Here is a 21446-nt window from a genome sequence, read left to right as displayed (position 1 = left end):
GGTGGATGCTGGGCTTCCCAACATTACCTTCAATGATCACCCCAACAGCTTCTGAAATGGGGGAGCCACCATACTTCATCCAGGCACACTATCTTATTCTTCAAAAGCAATTACCAATATAACCATGAATGTTAACCTATTCTGAGTTTCCCAATTTTGAGAATATATAGACATTACTTAAGAAAAATGAAGAAACACAAACATATTTTGATGAAAAAATATGAGCCTGGACTGGTTAAATAATGAGATGCCTAGCAAGGATTCGAGCCCAGAGTCTAAAGGCAGAGCCTGCAGGCTTCACGCCTGAGCTAAATACACTGTTTCATGGGTGTAGTTTTGAGCCTGCACAAGTCATTTTTGGATCATGAGGGCATGAGTAAGAGGTATTCATGGGAAGATGGTCATAGGGAGCAAATCACAGAGCAGGAGTTGTGTGTAGACCAAAATGTACTCTTGCTGACTAATCTATAATATGTGAGACCACGTTACCATTTATATGCTATAATGTTGTACTTCGATTTTAAAACACCGATAAGAAATTAAATCCAGGAATAGTTTCCCGGTCGGTGAATATATCAAGTTTTCAACTTCATCGTCAGTAGTATTTTAGAGCATGGAGAAATATGTAAGGCACCACAAAAGTAGCCCACTCAGTCATTAACACAGAACATCGGAAGAGTTGAAGTTTATTTATTGGATTGTGGACTACCAAGAGGCAAAAAATTACTGCCAAATTTGGAGAAAGCATGACTTTTAATGAGGTCAAGTTAAAAAAAAATATTGCATTAAGACACACATATACACTCCGTTGTTAGACAGACACTGGGCTGACAGCAGGAAGACATCACAGGCAGCTTCAGCTGCCATTGTTCTGCTTTTTCACACCTTTGAAAATGCATCGGCCTTATAAAAAGAGAAAAACAGTGACACACAGATGCCTGATGGAGGAGAGGTGAGCAAGGACAAACTATAAAAATACCAGACAGGTCACAGACACATGGTTCCCACGAGAAAGAGCAGGTGATAGCAATAGGAACAGTGAACAACTGTGGGTATCCCACAGTCTTCTCACACGATGGCTCAGTTCTTTCTTTATTTTCAACTATATAATTGGATTATCATGATGAATAGTGCCTTGGAACTTAAAAAAACATACCAACAAAATCCAGGGTTCTGGATGCAAACATCTCTGTATAACACAGCTATTAAATATCTACAGGATAGCGTATGCTTTAATAATAAAGGTCTTTGATACTAAGGTCTTTAATTTCTGCTGCTTCTACTTAACCATTCTTTCAGAAGTTCTTTAATACTATTTATTAAACATTTTGTAAAATGTAAGAAAGAACGTACATTCTCATGGTCACACACAGTGACAGATTGCAGTGACACATTTACTCCTTGTTGCATATAGGTTGCATATGAGAGACATGGGCTGGCTGCACATTGTAGTGATCCATGCAGGGTAGGCTCACAGAAACACCAAGCAAACAATTAGACTGGTCAGACGTGAAAACTTAACCTCCCAGTCACCAGAGGCTTAACACAGAAAATTACCAGCACTGACGCCTTGGTCAAAACCATGCCGGGCACAGTTAATTCTGGTTAGAAGGGCCACAAGGGACACAGGCAACCGGGAATTTTCCTGGTTCTTGACATGGGTTCAAGACTACAGTCTCTTTACATGGCTTTTCCCTATACCACAGGCATTAGCTGAAGAAGCATTTCAGGCTTCAGATAAAAACAACTAACCTTCACTGAAAAGCTAGAAAGGGTTTCTTTTGAGTCTGGTCCTGGAAGTAGCTTGCTGTAGGTCCTTAAGGCAGATGCCAGGGCTCGCTCAAACAAGTTGGAGAGCAGTCTCGAGATGTAAACAATAATATCACCACCAAGGAGTAACAACCTTGGACAAAAGCTCTTCACGAACGGGCCTGTCTCGGTAAGACGGGCTTCTTGGCTTTTACAGTGCATGGGGTTTATATACTAGAAATACTGCATATGTTTCTTGTTTTGTTTCTATGGTAGAGACTTGTGAACTAGACAAAAGTTCATGGTGTTGCTTGAAAACCAAAATTACACAGCATGGAGAAGCCATTCAAAAACCTACCGGTGTTCCGGGTTTGTTTTTGACTGTTTTTGGTTCAAATTTTACTTTTATGGTTGGCATATGGAAAACCAAACTGGGAAATCATAATGTTGGAGTATTTTAAGGGCATGCCATCGTAGATATTAACGAGCTTATTTATGCAGTAAGATCTTTGCAGAAAGTGCTCTGCCCGATGCCACATTCCAGAATAGCCATTGGTTTCTTTCTCCAGATTGATTATGTTTATAGGTTTCACGAATATCCCCGAAGACTTCCCAGTGTGCTTGGAGACCACGAAATTCATAGCAATATCATCGCAGTTCTGAGTCTCATCGACCAGCGCGTGGACGGCTGCAGGCTGTCTCTGAAAGAGGTCCAGGTATTTGCTGTTGAAGAAGGAGGCGCCGATAAGCACCATGGAGTACTGGTCACCATTTCCAAGTCCCGGTGTCTGCAGTTCAAAACCCCCATAACTGTAGATACCAGAGGAAGTAGCAACGTGTTTTCTAGGTACAAATCCTACAATCTGATCAGGAAATTGCTGAGGAGAGGAGGAAAGGAATAATTAGTGTGGCATTTCTTTAGAGATGACATAGACAAAACGTTTATTACAGAGGAGGTGGCTGATTTGCCTGTCAACTTGCCCTTATTTCTACATTTCCCCCCCTTAGTTAACACCCCAATTTCCTCTAATTCTGGACAACCTCATAACTTTGTCTCCTGATAAGCTTAAGTTCCACCATAACCAAAATCTCTCTGAAAAATTATTACAAATAGTCCCCTGATTATAACATCTGATCTAACAAATTTTAGTTACCATGGAGTCTAGTCCTTCAAAGTATGCTGTAAGAAAAGTTGATCACGATGGGTGTGGTGGCACACACGTTTAATCCCAGCAATCCAGAGGAAGGGGCAGGCGGACCTCTGTGAGTTTGAGGCCAGTCTGGTCTACAGGGTGAGTTCCAGGACAGGCAGGGTTATATAGAAAGACCCTGACTCAAAAAACTAAACCAAACCAACCAAAAATTACCTCACTCCAAAACAATAACAAAAACCCAAAAGACAAAAAAACAAACAAACAAACAAACAAGAAAAGTTGATCACATGAATATTATTATAGAAGATTTGAGTGATCATTTGAAAAACTATTCTAATCTCTTACATGTATATAAACATATATATCCATAGAGCTGACTTTTACTGCTTTTCAATATTTATTTTTTCCTGTGTTGATTTTAATGTTCTTGAAAGTCACTATTGATTTTAAGCAATTTCAATATTGTTAAAATTTTAACTTTTATGCCCTTTCAGATTTAGATATTTCCTTTTCAAAAAGGAATTTAATGTAAATTTAAAAAAGTAATGAAACATAAGTTACATATTTACACACACATACAGATAAGAGATAAAGGATCTTTGAAGAAAGAATAGATAGTAGCAAAAACAATCATATTAAGGAAGGACTCCCTAAAGGTAAAACAAAAAACAGCAAACAAAAGAAAATGTTGAATTTACAGAACTGAAAGTTTAACAGTTTAATTCATTCTCATGAATAATGTGAACTTCACCCAGTTTGAGTTTTATCTGACCAGGCAAGGGACAGGCGCACGCGCGCACACACACATGCACACACACACATGCACACACTAAGTCTAGGCTGAATTAAATTTCAAGGAGCTCAGAGTACAGTGAGGGTATTCACACATGGGAGTGGGGATCACCACGCCTGCAGAGGTCAGAAGGCTATAAACAAGGCAGTTGGGTGAGGCAGGTGGGTGCACTGAGGTTAGTGATCACTGTGTTGCTGGAGGCAGAGAGGATGCTCAGGTGATAGATGAGTGGAGGATAAAGGCTAGTAGGCTCCAAAGAAGAATCACTTACGTCGACCAAATACTGAAAATTCTCACACTCTGGAGAAAGCCAGGGGAAGGAACCAAGGTGGGGCGGGGACAGACATGTGTAGGCACAGGTGACTGTCTTTGCCATCTTATGCACACACACACCAAATTATGAAGAGATGCAGGACACTGACCACACAGACACTCCTGTGTGCTTGTTGATATTTTATGTCTAAAACTTAAAATACGATTTATATTTATTTATAGTTCATTGCTCTAACAAATCACATCTTTACACTGTACCTGATTCTATCTTTATATTTAGGGTAGACTAAATTTTTTTTAACCTTAAGTAGAAATCCCATGGCTGAAATATTAGAACTTTTTGCCTAAAAAGATTTTATTTACAGGGCAGGGAAAAAAAAAAAAAAACTGTTAATGTAGAAAAAAAAGGTACAGTTCGCTAATCAATATGTGAGGCATGAAATTAAAAACTGCAGCTTTCGGAAGACAGGGATGGCAGGGCACTGTCACCACCTGCCCTCCATGTCCCACGTGGCTCTGAGGGAGGATTTACTGCGAACCTGACCATCCGGGATAGCGAAGTATTTAATAAGAAGATCTGCCCACAGTTCTGGATTCCGGCAGTTCATAAAGCAGCACGTAAAGCTCAGCTGTCATCGTGTATGCTCAGTGGGGGAGCTAGCGAGCAATTGATGCCTGATTGTTCAAGCCGGCATGTAGGAAAAACCACGCCAAAACAAACACCTGCCACCGCAACGGCACACACACCATTATTACCTCAGAATTTCTCAACACGGTTTGCACTAGGCTGCAGTCTTGTTGAGGCGATGAATGCTTCCCTTTACAACAAGTTTCTTACATTGTGAACACACAGAAACATTTCCCATTTGAGACAGGAATGGTCTGGGGAAAACATCTGCATTGTAGTTTGGCTGAGCCAGATCCCTTCATTCTTCTTGGGAAGCTAATTCCAATTTTGCTTCCCGCTACGCCAAAATGGGAAGCTAATTTTCATGGTGTCTTAATTAAGTTCGGAAACTCTTGACTGGCCCGTGACAATTTCAGCTATGGTTTAGATACTGCCTACACGGTTTTAGTGGCCTCCATATTAAACTAAGCTGCCCTGGTTAGGTATTACAGAGATAAAACTTTACCCATAGATTGTCATAAAAGATATAAAAACATTACCTGCCAAATTGAGAAAGCAAAAACAAGATCCTGGGCACTAATGAGTGTGTCATCATCTACCATTAATACTGCTGCAATGGAAAAGAAAAAAAAATACATTCAACAGTCTGGAAATGAATACAAAAATCAAGAAGATACAGTTGCGTTTACACATACAGTTCAAACTGAGTGTTTCTGAACCCAATTAGTAAATTAAAAATGTATTTTTAGAAAGATCTGTCTCGTAGGGTATTTCCCTGTGGGGAAATATCAACATGCAATTATAGTCCATCAACCAGAAATGAACCCTTAAATACAGCCAAGGTTCTTTTAAGAAAATCCCACCCTGGAGAAACTGTTATACATGGGAAGAAGAGAGTGATACAAATACATTAAGCATAAATTGTGCAGGCTGCGCTGGCTGGCTTTATGCGAACTTGACACAAGCTATAGATACCTGAGAGGAGGGAGCCTCTACTGAGAAAATGCCTCTATAAAACTGGGCTGTAGGCAGGCTTTTAGGGCATTTTCTTAATTAGTGATTGATAGGGGAGGGTCTGGCCCATTGTGGGTGGTGTTGTTACCTGAGCTGATGGTTCTAGGTTCTATAAAAAAAGCAGTTGTGCGAGTCATGGGGAGGGAGCCAGTAAGTAGCACCCCTTCACGGCCTCTGTATTAGGTCCTGCCTCCAGGTTGTTGTTCTGTCTGAATTTCTGTCCTGACTTTTTCAGTAATGAACAGTGATGTGGAAGTGTAGACCAAATGAACCCTTTCCTCCCCAAGTCACGGTGTTTTATGACAGCAATAGTAACCCTGGCTGGGACAGTCATCTTATGACTTTTTCTTAGTGAATAATATACACTCTGCAAGTACTATGCCACGTGGCATACCTTTGAAAAGTATTTTATTGAAAAATATTTTAACATTACCTTCTTTGTTATCATTACAAGATGCATGTGATCCCCTCCACTAGGAAACTGCTTGTTAGAAACCTGGAAATCGCTTAAATGTTTCAAAGTGCTTTTATTAATGATAACTCCCCTAAAAGTCAGCAGTCCGTCCGCCCACCCACACACGCCCTGTCAGTTGCAGAGCCCAGTTTTGACTCACCGTTGGTCTCCAGCTCGGGGAAGACCTGGAGTCGATTCCTCATCTTGTTGGCTGTCTGTGTTTTGAAGAGGACAGGGACGGGGTGTGGCCCGAGAGAATTCCATAAGTCCTCCGGTCCCTTCTCGCCCACGTTGTTCCACACCACGATCATTTTGTGCAGATTTGGCACTGCCTGATAGTGGTTCAGCAGTCTCAGTAAGAGGTCTGTCCTGTTGTACGTCTGCATGATGAGAGTGAAGGAGTCCAGGGCGGGTGTGCTCGGGGGTTTGACTTCCCTGCGCAGGGTGAGCATCTTGTCCTCTTTGACGGTGGGGAGCAGATTGGTCAGAGCTCCAGCCACGAGCAGTAACACGAGGATGACCACCAGGGAGAAACGGAGCACTCGGATCCCCATGACTCTTCCAGGAAGTTTGCAGATGTGGCAACACCTGGAATAGAGAACACAACACTCTTAGCATGGATTTTAATTGGCGTCTCCATTCTTTCATGAAATTATTTGGCCTAACATTAAAAAAAAATGAAGTCTTACTTCTATTCTTTAAAAAAATAATTTTATCAATTCTCTGAGAATGTCATACAATGTATTCTGATCATACTCCCTTCCCACTCCTCCCAGACCCCACCATCACTTTCTCATCCCTTACAATACCCCACAGAGTTCAATTTCTGCTGATCATATGCACCTAAGCTTGGGTTCCTCCCTTGGAGTGTATTCCACTTCCAAGGGGCCACACCCTTAAAACAACAAGCAAAAAAAAAAAAAGAGAGAAAAAACAAAAACAAAAAACTGCCTCCCTCTCACCCAGAGTCATCAACTGTCAAGAGTACCTCAGGGCTGGCCACTCCTGGCCCCGCCCCCGCCATGGTAGTTAGAATGTTGACCAGCCTGATACTGCAGGCGCTGCAGCCATGGCTGCTCTTTTCTTCCTCCTCCTCTTCACCCCGCCCCCATCCCCTTCCACTCTATTCTTCCTTCATCTTCTCATTTGATAGTTTAGATGCTCACAGGGGTTCAATAACTTTTCCAGGGCTATCAAACAATTTGAGTTTTACATCAGGAAAATCTGTCCCTAGAGGCCAGGCTGTTCATCACTGTGGGCTGTGCTGTTCAGGCTGGATTCACCCACAGGCTGAAGTAGGGGCTTGTGGTGATTTGAATGAAAATAGCCCCACCCACAGGCTCTTATATTTGCAAGCTTAGTTCCCAGATGATTAACTGTTTGGGAAGATTAGGGGGTGTGGCCTTCTTGGAGGGGGTGGGTCACTGGAAGTTTCAAAAGCCCATTCCAGGCTAATATCTCCTCTCTTTCTCACAGCTCCCCCAACCCTGTGTCTTGTTTTTGTCTCTCTCAGCCTGATGCCTACAGAGATCAAGAAGTTCTCAGCTATTTCTCCCACATCATGCCTGCGCCATGCTCCCCACCATGATAATGAGGGACTAACCCTCTGCAACCCTAAGCAAGCACCAATTAAATGCTTTCTTTTGTAGGACTTGCCTTGGCCATGGTGTCTCTACAGCAACAGAACAGTAACTAAGACAGGGCTCTTGTACTTCCAAAGGACCACATCTCACAGCATAGATCACAAGGCATGGTGATGCATACCGCAATCCCAGCATTCAAGAGCTGAGGCAGGGGGACTGCCAATTCCAGGCCAGCTTGGGCTACATAATATATACTAAGACCCTACCTCAAACAAAACGGTCTTCCAGATCCAGCCATGGAGTAGCAGGAGTGAAGAGATAACAAGTGAGGGCAGCTTGGACATCCACTAGTCAGAAAGTTTAACTAATCAACCTCTCAAGTACACATACGTTAAGAAGGTTAAATCTTACTGCCAGTTTTACAGACGTAGAAATGACTTTTTGACTCCACACATTATCATTTCCAGGATTGCTACCTCCTGTTCTTACACTGATGGTTTTTAATTACCCCTGCTTCTGATTCCAGACGATTACTCCACAAACCTCCACTAGACTTTGCAGACATGTCCTTATGTTGTATTCTGGCAACTGTGTCGGTATCTGTTTTGTCAGTGTAGGAATTCGGCTCATCATAGCTGCAGCCGTCTTTGGATGTCACCTCTGTGACCGCCCCAGTAGGAAGCTGGATTTCTCTCTATAGTTTCCCAGCATACCAGAAACAGATAAAACCATGGGAATCGCCAGGCCTTCCTATCAGACCCCACTGAAAGCAGGTGCTGGAGTCCTTAAGATTATCTTAAAATAAACCAGCTACAATCTAGAGAAGATGGTCACATCCGCCTCACCCTGTAAATACACCTTTTGCTGACCCATACCTCAGGAGGTCTGGCTGGTGCTTCTGCCATCGGGTGTCACACTTCCGTGCCAATTCCCCAATAAATTCCGGATCTGTCTGCCTTTCCTCCTTTGGCCTCATAGCACCCTGGGGCCAGTCCTCACACCTAGGACCTACTGTACAAGTAAGTACAAAAGCCAGTATTGGGGAAAATAGATTGTCTAAGAAAAAAAAAAACCTCACTAATGAAGAGACGATATTAAAAAAAAAATCAACTAGGAATTTCTGGTCAACATTCTAAAAGTACCTTTAGATCAACAAATTTCTTAGGATCAGAAAGAATAAGAGGGTCTGGGAGAGACAGCTCCCTGGGGGAAGTGTTGCCATGCAAGTATCTGAGTTTGATCCTTAGCACTGCTGTGAAAAGCTGGGTATGGTAGCAAGGCCTGTAATCCCAGCACAGCAGAGACAGAGGCAGGTGGATTCTTGGTGTTTACTGGCCAGCCAGTGGACCTTAGTGTCCATGTCCCAGTGAGAGACCCTGTCTCAAATAATCAAGGTGACTGGAGCCCGAGGATCATTACACCAGAAACTGACTTCTACCCTTCCTATATACATGTGAACACACACACACACACACACACACACACACACACACACACACTACATCCCTTACACACAGAGAAAGAAAGAATATGGAATCATTATTACCTGTTTATTTGTTTTGAGACAAGGTTTTGGGACAAAGCTCTGGCTGGCCTTGGATTATATAGCACAGGCTAATCTCAAACTTGTGTATTAGGCCCGATGACTTTGATCCATCCTCTACTCCCTTTTCGTTCCTATTGAAACAATCTCTCTTCCTAGATTACACAGTAAACAGACACTCTGATAAAAGATGAAGAAGCTCTTAGGACTTCTCATTGGAAACCAACCACAGCTAAGGCATGGACCAGGATAGAGCACGACTCTACTCTTCTTAATAGAAAACTGCCTTTATGTACCACGCTGCTTCCTTCCACCTTCTTGGAAAGGTGTAGTAGTAGTGTGTGCACACAGAGCACACTGAAGGTCTTCATTTCACAGCCATGGTTGAACTCGGGCAGCTGTAGCTAGGCCATTGTCCCACCAACAACCCCTTAGACCAGGCGAAGCCATCTTTCCTTCTGCACAGAGGACATCTTGCAGGGGTATTGTGTTAAAATCATCACCACGCACCCATGACCTTGCTTCATGGCCAGAGAAGAACCACGTAGATTAGTTTTCACACCTTGCATTTAAGCTTCTGAGGATGCAGATCAGGGCACACATACAATCCCTGATGGGACAGTGTCCTGACTCAAGTGCGGCTTAACTGTATCTTATCTGAGGCAGGGTCTCTTGTCTTCACAGTGCAGGCTGACCCTGCAGGCACAGTCCTCCTTCCTCAGTCTCCGGAGTGCCGGGGTTACAGGAATGCACCATCATGTCTACCTTGGGAAGGGCTTACTCACAAGCCACAAAGCCTCTCACGTTTCCAGCCCAGACTTGAAATGCAGTATTCCTTAGACAGACAGATTTCTGGCAAGTTTTCAAGGGCATTTGGTCTTGGACTACTTTCTGTAGTTTGTTCTGTCAAGAAAAGCAATTTTGTGCTTCTGCCTCTATCATGGCCTCACTCTGAGGCATGAATACAATTAGTAACCTCAGCTTTCATGTAATTATTTTTCAAGAACAGTAATCTAAGGCTTTGGAACACAACATTTTCATTCCATGTGCTCTCTTCCTAAAAACAGACTGCCAAGATAGTCAACCAAAGGTAAGACGCAGGAATTAATAATCTCGATTCCAAAGGCTCGAAAATCCTTTCGGCACTGAATTTAAAAACAGGTCTCCTAAAACACATGCTCAGCTCTGCATGGTGAGTTATAAACACTCGGGGAAGGAAGGTTTTGCCAACTGCATTAAAGAACACCAGATCAAGAGCTTTGTACTGCTCTATGGAGCTCGACAGACACGACATATTCTAAACCTTGGAAATGTTTCCACCTACTCACTACCGGCAGTCTAATTTGGAAAAAGTAATGGAGATTAATTACTGTTGATAATTGCAAACTTTTGACAATATTAAACACACTCCAGGGCGACAGCTTCCCTTTCGCTTACACCCCTAAAGTGGAGCTTATTCCCTGTGCCATCACACAAGTTTTCCCTTCCAAACACCTCCTAAGCCTCAACTTTACTTGTATCAGACAGGTTTCAGGAGAGCTGAATAATTTATGTCTTTAGCGATAGATCATAAATATTTCATTTGGTATTTATTAAATAATGTACCTTAATTAAATTATGCAAATTCCTTAACTTGCCTAGAAGAGTAAGAAAGGACTTTCCAAGCGGCTGTACAAGGCGCACACTCCTTTAGCATGGCTGAGGGTTAGCACTCTATTGTAGGCTTGTTGCAAAAAACCCTGATACACTTTGGATAGTTCAAGTCTTGATAGTTCAAGTCTTTGTTTCGTTTTCTAAAGATAGAACCTATCACCTAACCCACAGCTTTGAATGGGACATAAAAGAGCACACCAGCAAGAGGTGAAGAAATAAGAAGTAAAAAAAGCTGGGTACCCTGCTTTTAACACCAACTTTTTTCCTTTATTTTTTTTTTTTTTCTGTTTTAAAATCATGTCTGTGCATATTTACTGACACTCTTTCTCGCTCTGAAGGGGATCTCACAGCTTCTTTCCCCGTCTTTTGAGAAAGTCTCTGTGTAGCCATGGTTGATCGGAACTCGCTTTGTATACCAGAATAGGCTTGAATTATGAGCTCCACCTGCCTCTGCCTCCCTAGTGCTGAGACTATACCCAGCTGACAGCTCTTAGTCTATTTTCTCTCGTCCCCACAACCACACTAGTTGAAAGATAACTAATAAACACCACAAATATCAACAGAACACAGCAAAGGTCCTTCTTGTCTCCGTGTCTCCAAATAAAAAAATCAAGGTTCTCCCAGTGATTATTTCAACTTGCGGTTGGGTTCATATCTTAGTTCTGCATGGGTAAAGAACACATCCATCCTTTTGGTTATTTTGATAAATTGCTATTCTACTACAGAGGTTTTTCAACCATGGATGGTTGTACTATTCAAGGATAGCTGGCCAAGCCTGGAGACATTTTGAGTTGTCACGACTGAAGGGGAGACACCATGGCTATCTAGAGGGTAGATGTCAGGAGTACTGGAACACATCACAATGAGCAGGACGGCACCCACAGCAGAGTAGTATGGAGCCTGTTGTGCTCAATGCACCAAGGTGGAGAAGCCTTGCTCTGCTTTTCAGTTGCCTAGGAAAATCCACTTGAACATAGAGAGAAAGACTACCAGAGAATCCACTGCTATTTGTTATGCTCAAACAAGGGATAAAGCTGCCAAAGATGTCCCAATATTTGCTCGCCTCCCTGAAAAGACAATCCTTGGACAGGAGGATCTTAGAGGCCTCTAAAGCCAACTTCTTCTTTCTATAGATCAGTAGGTGGAGGTCTGGGGAGGGACACTTGCAGTCATGCAGCTGCATTGGGCTATGCAGCAGCAGCAGCAGCAGCAGCAGCAGCAGCAGCAGCAGCAGCAGCAGCAGCAGGAGAACCAAGGCAAGCTCATCTGGCTAGCCTAGCCTATGACTGTCCACTATGGCATGGCTGTCCCTAAAACACCTGGCAAGTGATGTAAAAATTAGTTATTTGAATAAGAACATTTTTATAGTTTCAACAAGATGTCACCTTCCATAAAATGCACCTATTTAAAGAATATGGTTCAGTGTGTTCTTTTAATATCCTGAGTTTTGGAAACATCATGACTGTTTTATTGTTGTTGTTGCTGTTGTTACTGTTTGCTTGTTTTTAAGATGGAGTCTTGACTTGTAGCCCAGGCTGGCCTCAAATTCTCAATCTTGCTGCCTCAGCATCCCGAGTGCTAAAAATGCAAGCAAGTGCCAATACGTTCATTCAAGATTTATTTTGAAAACACCTTCGGTGCCCACAAGGAAACTCAGGCCTATGATCAGTCCCTTCAATTTCCATTAATCTCACCCTTTCCCAGCTCCAGAAAATCACAAATTTACTTTTTGTCTCAATGAATTTGCCTATTCTAGACATTTCTATGAATGCAACTATACAATATATGGCTTTTATACCTTTTTTGTTGTTGTTGTTGTTTGTTTTGACACTGGGCTTCTCTGTAGCTTTGGAGCCTGTCCTAGAACTAGATCTTGTAGACCAGGCTGGCCTCGAACTCACAGAGATCTGCCTGCCTCTGCCTCCCGAGTGCTGGGATTAAAGGAGTGTGCCACCACCGCCCGGTTGGCTTTTATATCTTATTCCTTTTACTTAGCAAAAACATTTTCAAACTTCATACACAGATTTAAGCATCTCTTTTTGGCATGCATGTGTACATGATGTGTGTCTGCGCATATGGACTTGGAATGTGGGTGGGCACACACGTGTGTGGAAGCTAGAGGCCGGCATTGCTTATCTTCCTCAATCACTATCCACTTTATTAACTTCATTAGCGGCAAGGTCTCTGCTGACTCAAGAACTTGCATATTTGGCTAGTCCAGCTAGTCAGCTTGCCCCAGAGACTCTATCTCTGCCTCTGGAGGGAGCACAGGGACTAGGGGGCCTGCCACGCCTGCCTGGCACTTACGCCAGTTCTGGGGATTGTCACATTTGCACTGCGAGCACGGAATGTACTGATGCCTCCTTCTCAGGCCTCCCCCCCATTCTATTTTCGCTCCCAGATAATGTTCTAGAATACAGACAGTTCGCATTTTGCTTATCTGCTCATCAACGGCTGCGTACTTTGGTTGTTTCCATATTTGGGCTATTATCAATATTGCTGCAATGAACATTTGTGAGCAAATGTTTATGCAGACATTTGCCATGGCTTCTGTTGGGCAAACGCTGAGCTGTGGAACTGCTGACTTATGACGTGAGGAAAGTTTACATTTCTGAGGGAAGTGGTTTCTGGAAGACGATTGTTGGAAACATTTTAGATATGGACATAAGATAAAGTAAGAGAGCAAACGATACACGGCAAATGAACTGTGAGTTACAAATACGTGTATGCCTTTAAATGGAAAAGGAAATAGGAATTTTCCAAGACGCGCTCCCTACCAACAGTCCCCAGAAGCAGTGCAGTACTGCTAAATTCTTTTCTTGGGGCTACTTGCTTCAGCCTGAAAGAGCCACCATTATGCAGAGAGAAGCTGTAAACAAATATGTCAGAGTGGAGCAGGAACAAAAAATGTCCTCTGGCTCATCAGGTAGAAACACAGCGAGCGGCTTGGCACCAGACAAAGCGGATCTGCCGCCTTCATCTTGATGCCACAGATGGTACAAGAATGATAACTATTCTGCCATTTCGCTGCGCGATCTGCCCGATACAGCACAGACTGTTTCTCTTTGGGCTCATTCTCCAGGATATGTACTTGCATAAAAACTGATGATTATAGACTACAGATGCTCAGAGAAAGGCCTTCCTCTGCCAGACGAGAAAACCCTCCCAAGGTGAAACGCAAAGGTCATTTCAGAACGTGGGGCTTCCCTCTATAGACCTGCGAGATGAGCGGGAAGACACAGCTGCCGATTGCCTAGCAGCGTCTGGCCAGGTATACTGCGTGCAAATGACACTGAACTGAGGCAAAGGGGCTGGTGACATACAGCAAGCCCATCTGTCTCCTGTCTTAGCCATTTACGTACGCTTCCTTCTGCCAATCTGAACAAACTTTGCCCCATCAAATCTTTCAAATATCACCTGCACTTTACAACTTGTCCTCCCTGCCCTCCACCCCATGTGCTCCTCAGGCATGGAGACAGATCTCAGTTCCCGGTGTTACAGCCACACCTCCAGCACCTTCTCCCCAGTGGATGTATCTCTTTCATTACATTTAGTTATTTTGTGTGGGGAGAGGCTCCTGTCACACAGGCATGGGGAAGTGAGAACTGAACCTGGGTCCTCTCGAAGAGCAATCAGTGCTCTTCACTGATGTGGGATGTCTCTCTGTAGGCGGTGATTATGTTTTATTACCATTGGTTAATATAGAAGCTGATTTGGCCAATAGTCAGGCAGAATATGCCTGGTGGGAAATCCAAACAGACACAAGGAGAAAAAGGGTGGAGTGGAAGAGACTCCAGCAGCTGCTGAAGTAAGGTGTGAGGTAATAATCCATGAGTCTTTTGGTAAAATACGTGTATAATAGAAAATAGATACATAATAGAGTAATAGAAATGGGTTAATTTAAGGTGCAAGAGCTAGTTAATAATAAGTCTAAGCTAATAGGCCAAACACTTAGGAATTAATATTAAGCCTCAGAGTGGTTACTCTAAAAGAGCCTTGGGACTGGGTTGGGGACTGAAAAAGCCTCCATTTACACTTCACCACTGAGCCATCTCTCCAAGCCCAGGTTGGATTTTTGTTCATATTCAGAAATCCATTTTTGTCACTGTTACTTCAGAAATGTCACACTGCCCTTCATTCATTCTGTCAGTTCTGGCTTCTTACTTTCTCCCAAAGAGCTCACCAGATTCTTGACTTCTGTTACTTGTTTTGCAAGACTAAACATATCAAAAAATACTTAAAGTTACTCTGTGTTAATCATAAGCTTCAAAAGGCAGGAATAAATACACACACAGAGACACACAAAAGATACAGATAAAAGGTCATGCAGTGTCATAGATGTTCCTTGCAATCTTGTCATGTCTATGAACAGTCAATCATACAACTACATGAATGCTGATCAGCTAAGTCATGAACTCTTAGGGTTAAAGCCACCCATCTTTTCCAGTAACAGTATACTCCACAGACATATAGACACACATGATCATTGATAACCACGCAAAACCCTGTCCTTTAGAAGGCCTAGCTCTGTCTTTACTGCATTTCTGGAGCTATACTTCTGAAACAGAATCACTAAAACATTATTTCTTAAAGCTCCATATATACACTATCACATTTGACTAGGTAAGTGCTACGGTACCAGGTCACTCCTCAGGGCATACGGTGAGAAAATCATTTCTGCACTGATTACATCACAGTCAAGCCCTCTGCTGCAGGCAGCCAGAGTGAGTGAGCCACTTCGGTACCGTTAAATCAAGTTAGAGGGAACAGCATTCAAAGTCACTACACACAGTGTCTCTATTGCCTGTCCCGATCTCCCTTGCCAGTCTATATCAAAAGCTGGTCATCAGTCTTGGGCTTTCAGCTCCTCCTTCTTCCTTCTGCTCAGAACATCATGTTCTCAACACAGCTCCAGGGAGTCACTATCAATAACCAGAACTTATCATCATCCATTTATGGGGAAATAAAACATAAATATGTATAAATTGCTTTTAATGCACAGCCTGCCTCCCTCGATCCAGCCATTTATCACAGAGGCACACAGTGAGGTCCTCTCAACCTTCAAAGCACACAGGTGTGAATTATCATAGATAAAATCTTTGATCGTTTCTCTTGGAATTGTCAGTTAATTACAGATGATTATGATAATGCCGTGTTGGAAGATGACCAATCCAACGGAAGCCTACTAGAAGAGGATCAAGAGTGCCCTAATTCCTAAAAGGAACACTGCGGACTCTAGAAGGATCCCAGGCATCAATGGACACTAATCTAGAAATCTAGAAATAGAAAAGTGGTTTTAGCCCAGCAGAGTCTAGCCCAAAATTCGTTTGAGAACTGGGTCAAAAAAGTTGTCAAGTCCATCTGCAAATTGAATGTTTTTGCCATTTCAGGACATAGGCGCTTTTCATTTGAACCTCTACCTGTTTTAGTAAACGAAGATTGGGGAGGTGGGAAACAACACCGTCAGGTCACAAATCCCTGGACTGTCTTGTGGAACTCTTTCCCTTCTAGTGGAAACTGGTTTTCAGCAGTCTTCAAAGCTGCTTCTTGAGGAGAAACAGATTCATGCATATGAATTATGACCTAGAAGCATTTTCAGATACTAAGCACCAGTTCATGTCAGCTTTCTCACTTGAGTGGGGGAAGGTTGGTCACACAACCAATGATGCTCTTGTCCTCTCAACAAATATTTATAGGTTCTTACCACGTGCCCAGCATGGTGGGAAGGAGGGCAGACATAGCTTATCTTACCCTCAGTTAGTCATAGCAATGGAAGTTGCCAGAACTTTCCTCCCTTCACATTATACAACAGTTCCAACTGAGAACATTTATAATTCTTGGAGAGAAAAAAATAAGATAGGCACACGTATGGGACAGAATAGGAAAAGTATTTCCTGAACCACAGACACAATGGTGGGCCAGAATCAAACTCCGGACTCACTTGAGCAACTCTGTACTCTCTCCATGTTTTGCAGGGATGCTATTTTCAGCTTTAGTCCAGGCTACAAGAGTATTTCATATATAGAGGTAATGGAGCTTGGGGTGTAGGCTCAGTACATGCTTAGAATATATAAAGCCATAGGCTCAATCCTCAGATTAAATTGATTAAAAAAGAAGACACTACACTTGATCTTAGCCAAAAGGCTGAGTTGTTCAATCTCAAAAAGGCTTCCATACACCACAAAAAGGAACCTTCAAATATTGATTTTTATCCCAGAATCTGGATTACGATTTTAGTGGATTCACCCTAAAAGAGGCCTTATGGTATTTTCTAGTAGGTCCTGGTTCCAGCTAGAATTTTCTTTTTGAGACTCACTATACAGTCAGGACTGGGATCAAATTTACAGTCCTGGTGGCCTAGCCTCCCCAGGGCTGGGACAGCTTCCATACCTCCCAGAACTTTTATTTTCAAGAAAACAAAACTACCAATGCAAAAATTTGAACTAAGCCGGGTATGGTGACATATGCTTTACTCCAAGCACTTGAAGGCAGAGTCAAATGCAGCCAGATCTCTGTGTGTTAAGAGGCCAACTTAGTCTACATAGTGAGCAGGTTCTTGGCTAGTCAGGGCTAGCGAGTGAAACCCTGTGGCAACAAAACAAAAACCCAAAGGAAAAAAATACAGACAAAAATAGCTGTACTTCATTATTGTCATATTTACAATAGCTTTAAAAAAAAAGAAAGAAAGAAAGAAAAGGTCACCCAAGTGTCCATGGATGAATAGAGAATCCATCTATTTGGGAAGTGTGGTATATACATACAATAGACTTTTTATTCAGTCTCAAAAAGGAAGTTAAACTATGTTAAACAAGGACTCAAACAAAAGGGACAACTACTGCATGATTTCCCTTAACATGATGTATTTAGTCAAACTGATAGAAACAGGATGTAGACTCAGATTGCCCAGGGCTGGGAGCAGGTAGAAAAGGCTAGTTTTTGCTTGTTTGTTTGTTTTTGTTTTTTCATGAGTATAAAGTTTCAGTTTTATAAGATGAAAAAGTTTTGGAGATTAGTTATATGCCAATATAAAAATATTTAAGACTCCAGAGAAGCAAATGATATATTTTATTGTATGTACTTTTCCATGTATTTTTTTTTAAAGCAACAGAATCTGTTACTTACCTCATTGTGTAACTAATTTTTTACAGCAGCATCCCTTATGGCTTCAGTGCTCGACAGGAACAGTCTTCCTTGGTGCTATTAAAAGATATCAAAGAATTTTCTGTGATGCTTGGAGTGACTTTTAAATTAAAAATTGCTATTCTATGTTCTAAAAATTACATTTGGGGGACAAGGAAGATGAGTGTTTTCCTGCTGGTTGATGCTAACAGCTGCGGCTCTTCTGTATTTAGACCTTTTTGGCGGGTCCAGAAACAGAAGACACAGGGATCATCCCAACTCCTGAACACCGACAGACACACTCAGAACCCAAGCAAACACACCATGAAGTGAACCCAAGGGCCATGCGTATCATCTGCATCACTATTCAACTCCTAGACTTCCATGTGCCATTACTGCTAGCTACTGCTGTAATGCCTTTTGTTCGGCAGCAGTTCACAGGAGCTCATAAACCATGGGTCTAAAACAGGGTTGCAGATAAACGCCAGCCCGGATCACTGAGGTTGACAGATGGTATCCTTCTCACGCTTGCTGTCTGCCATTGGGAAGGACCTGGAACAAGAGGAGTTCCTGTCCTTTAATCCTCTCTGCTTCCATTTTTCAATTTTCAACCACATGTCTGAACAGCTGGGTTTCTAGCCCCCGGCCCCCCATATAGCATGCACAATTAATCAAAAGCAACTAATTGACAATGTAAACCAATATTTAAAGGTTCACAGTAGGAACACGTTGATTAATGTAAGAACATTTATTACTGTGTCTATTTTATGGTCTTCCCTAGTCATTTGAACTTGTAATGCGTGAAGGAATTAAGAATTATGACTAGGGATTTCCCAAGTACCTCATTTGATTGGAGACTTGCTAAATACTGACCACCAAAACAGAGCTGAGAAATCAAAAACATTTTTCTCCCAATTCATCTTTTTCTTTTTTTTTATGCTAAAAATGATTGCAGAGGTAAAAGGAATGGGTTAGCATACAGAGAAAGGCTCCCTGAGTGATAGCTGTCTCTCTTCACTCTTCCCAGTTCATCTTCTGTGTATAACTTACACACCATGCAACCCTAAAACACGGGACTCTTTACATCAGCTTGTCCTCTCCCGAAAACTGTTCCAGGCAAAGAACTTTGCCTTTATAGCCCCAGTTGCATCACAGAGTGTGACACAGACTAGATACTCACCAAACGGATTACTGAATGAGAGAGTCAAATTTTGACACAACATACACAGGGAACATGTACAGGACAGATATTATTTTCGAGATCAAAAAAAATAAGAGAGCCGGGCGATGGTGGCGCACGCCTTTAATCCCAGCACTCGGGAGGCAGAGGCAGGTGGATCTCTGTGAGTTCGAGACCAGCCTGGTCTACAGAGCTAGTTCCAGGACAGGCTCCAAAGCCACAGAGAAACCCTGTCTCGAAAAACCAAAAAAAAAAAAAAAAAAACCAAAAAAAAAAAAAAAAAAAAAGAGAAAGAAAGGAAGGAAGGAAGTGAGGAAGGAAGGAGGCATAGTGGAAATAATTTCTATCCCTAGAACTTTTCCTGATTTAAACAGTGTCCCTCTCTGAGCTTTATATTGCAAACAAAAATTCCTTTAATGCTGAATTGGCCACTGGCCATTATGCTATCCAGGGCTTAAGGATTTGAAACAGCACTGCTACTTTTAGAAAGGAGAAGATCCCCAAGAGAGCATCTATCTTAAATCTTGAAGGGAGGGAGCTAAATCTAGGAGTCGCTAGAAACCGATAGAGCTGAAATTAATTTTCTTTAATGTATTTCAAAACTATTCAGTAACGGGTAATGTGGGTTTCTCCCTAAGCCAGCTAAGCAACTGCAGATCTACAGTAGTGCAAGACGGAACACAGAATTTATTCCCAAATGCAGAACAAAAAACTCATAGGCTCAACTTGCAGCTGACCTTGAGGTGAAGGCTAAAAATCAGTTGCTGAAATTTGATTATTTCTATGTATCCCCACCAACATACTGAAATTAAGCAGTCTTGAAAGGAAAAAAAAAATGAGTTGCAATGGAAATATTTAGTCTTAAACTACTTACTCTGCAACCAGTTAGGGCTTCCCAGCAATGCAGTAAAGCAAGATTCAAAGGCTACTCTAAACACAAAAGTATCTTTTAAAAAGTAAATGCTATTAATTGAAAATATTCACTTAAAATTAAATAGTCAAATATAACCCAAGAAAAGCAAAGACAAAAATGCTCTTCCCAGAACTTAATATGTAGAATTAAGCCGTTTTTTTTACCAGCAGATTTTAAGGGTTTACATTTTTTTAAAAGATTACAAGATACATTTTCAAAAATCAAACTACAGAATAAATCCCTCCTACACATAAAGTTCCAAGAACGAAGGCAAAACAGTCACAGATCCCAAATGAAAAAATAAAATCAACGGAAGAGGATTTTACAGTCGCCTCACCTCCAGTGCAGAGGATTGCAGTGGGGCCAGCAGGATTATTTCCAGTTTGGTTCGCACAAAACGGAAGGGGAGTCTCCTTTGCTTGCCTCTTTCCCACCCCCTTCCCTAAACCAGGCTTCCAACCTCTTCGCCAGTCCAATTGATAACCTAGGAAACGCACTGCCCGCAAAGTGAGAGCCCAGAGCAGGGGACAGTCCCCGAGTGGCCATCCCTCCCTCCCTTTGAGTGACGCTCCACTTCCTGTTAAGCAAATAGGCATTCCCAAGAAGCTCGGTTCTGTAGTTTCCAGCCACCTCCCAAAGCCAAACCCTCTTTCTCGGTTTCCATTCCTAGGGAACAACTTTTAATTTTCACGTGGCCAGCTAACCTTGTCTAAACAATACCCCAGAAAGATTCTGGAGTGTGTCTTTACCCAGCCCAGGCCCGTAAGGCTCATCCACAGCATTCAGCCGGCTTCTGACTGCACCTCCTGAAATGGATCATAGTGACAGCTACTGTCCCGGGGTGACCGGGATGCTAATAGGACGAGTTTGCGCTTGCCATCAGGGCTGCAACCAACTGAGGTTGCCCGGGAGGGACAAACAACACGAAGCCACAGCCTCCATGTACCTATTCCTAAAAGACTTCTTTACAATACCTTTAAGTGTTTCTTTTGCAAGGCACCCAACGATCGCGTCCCGCGTGGCGGTTTCCGCGGGTGGAGTGCACTCCCTCAGCGTTGACCTCGCGAAGCCATCGTCGCGCATCCTGCGCAGTGGCGGCGCAGCACGTGGCTGCCTGGGTCCTTCAGCGGTGCTGCCTCAAGCACAGCGGGGATTTGAGGTCCTCAGGGGGTTAACGCAGAAGGGGCAGGCGCGGGCTTCACTGCATCCGGGAACGCTGGTGGTGGGCGATCCGGCTGGGTGACAGCAGGCCCTGGACCCAGCCGGCCGCGTCTGCAGAGCCGCAGCTGAGGATTTCCTTCGTGAGATCAGGACCCCCGGTTCAGCTGGAGGATCCCCGGAGCCTTGCAGCCCGGGCTTTCTGCAGCCCTTCAGAGCCCCGCCTCCTCCC

At 42.8% G+C, this 21446-nt stretch overlaps 1 protein-coding gene across 2 annotated transcripts; it reads right to left on the bottom strand.

The window, feature by feature from the left end:
• Positions 1–670: 670 nt before the first annotated feature.
• On the bottom strand, positions 671–21433 carry Extl2 (exostosin like glycosyltransferase 2). Of its 2 annotated transcripts, none has more exons than XM_057794231.1 (5): positions 21031–21433; positions 17967–18041; positions 6226–6653; positions 5137–5207; positions 671–2627 (listed from the first exon to the last, which is right to left on the bottom strand). In XM_057794231.1, exons 2-5 carry the CDS (start codon positions 17969–17971, stop codon positions 2142–2144), a joined length of 990 nt encoding a protein of 329 aa, XP_057650214.1. In that variant the 5' UTR covers positions 17972–18041; positions 21031–21433; the 3' UTR covers positions 671–2141. The 2 variants fall into 2 exon arrangements, with proteins under 2 accessions (XP_057650214.1, XP_057650215.1); XM_057794232.1 differs by lacking the exon at positions 21031–21433 and adding an exon at positions 20394–20587.
• Between the last annotated feature and the right edge of the window lie 13 nt (positions 21434–21446).

Source organism: Chionomys nivalis, chromosome 18, assembly GCF_950005125.1.
Source record: "Chionomys nivalis chromosome 18, mChiNiv1.1, whole genome shotgun sequence".
NCBI classification, from domain to species: Eukaryota; Metazoa; Chordata; class Mammalia; order Rodentia; family Cricetidae; genus Chionomys; species Chionomys nivalis.
The sequence above is the reverse complement of the archived record's forward strand: the minus strand, read 5'-3'. Positions and strand labels throughout refer to the sequence as shown.

What these genes read in the sequence shown, in the direction of transcription:
- Extl2 (XM_057794231.1), bottom strand. An exon ending in CCCCGAGCTGGAGACCAACG is followed by an intron (nt 5,208 to 6,225) that starts GTGAGTCAAAAC and finishes TTTCCATTGCAG; the next exon opens with CAGTATTAATGGTAGATGAT. An exon ending in TTGCTTTCTCAATTTGGCAG is followed by an intron (nt 2,628 to 5,136) that starts GTAATGTTTTTA and finishes TCCTCTCCTCAG; the next exon opens with CAATTTCCTGATCAGATTGT.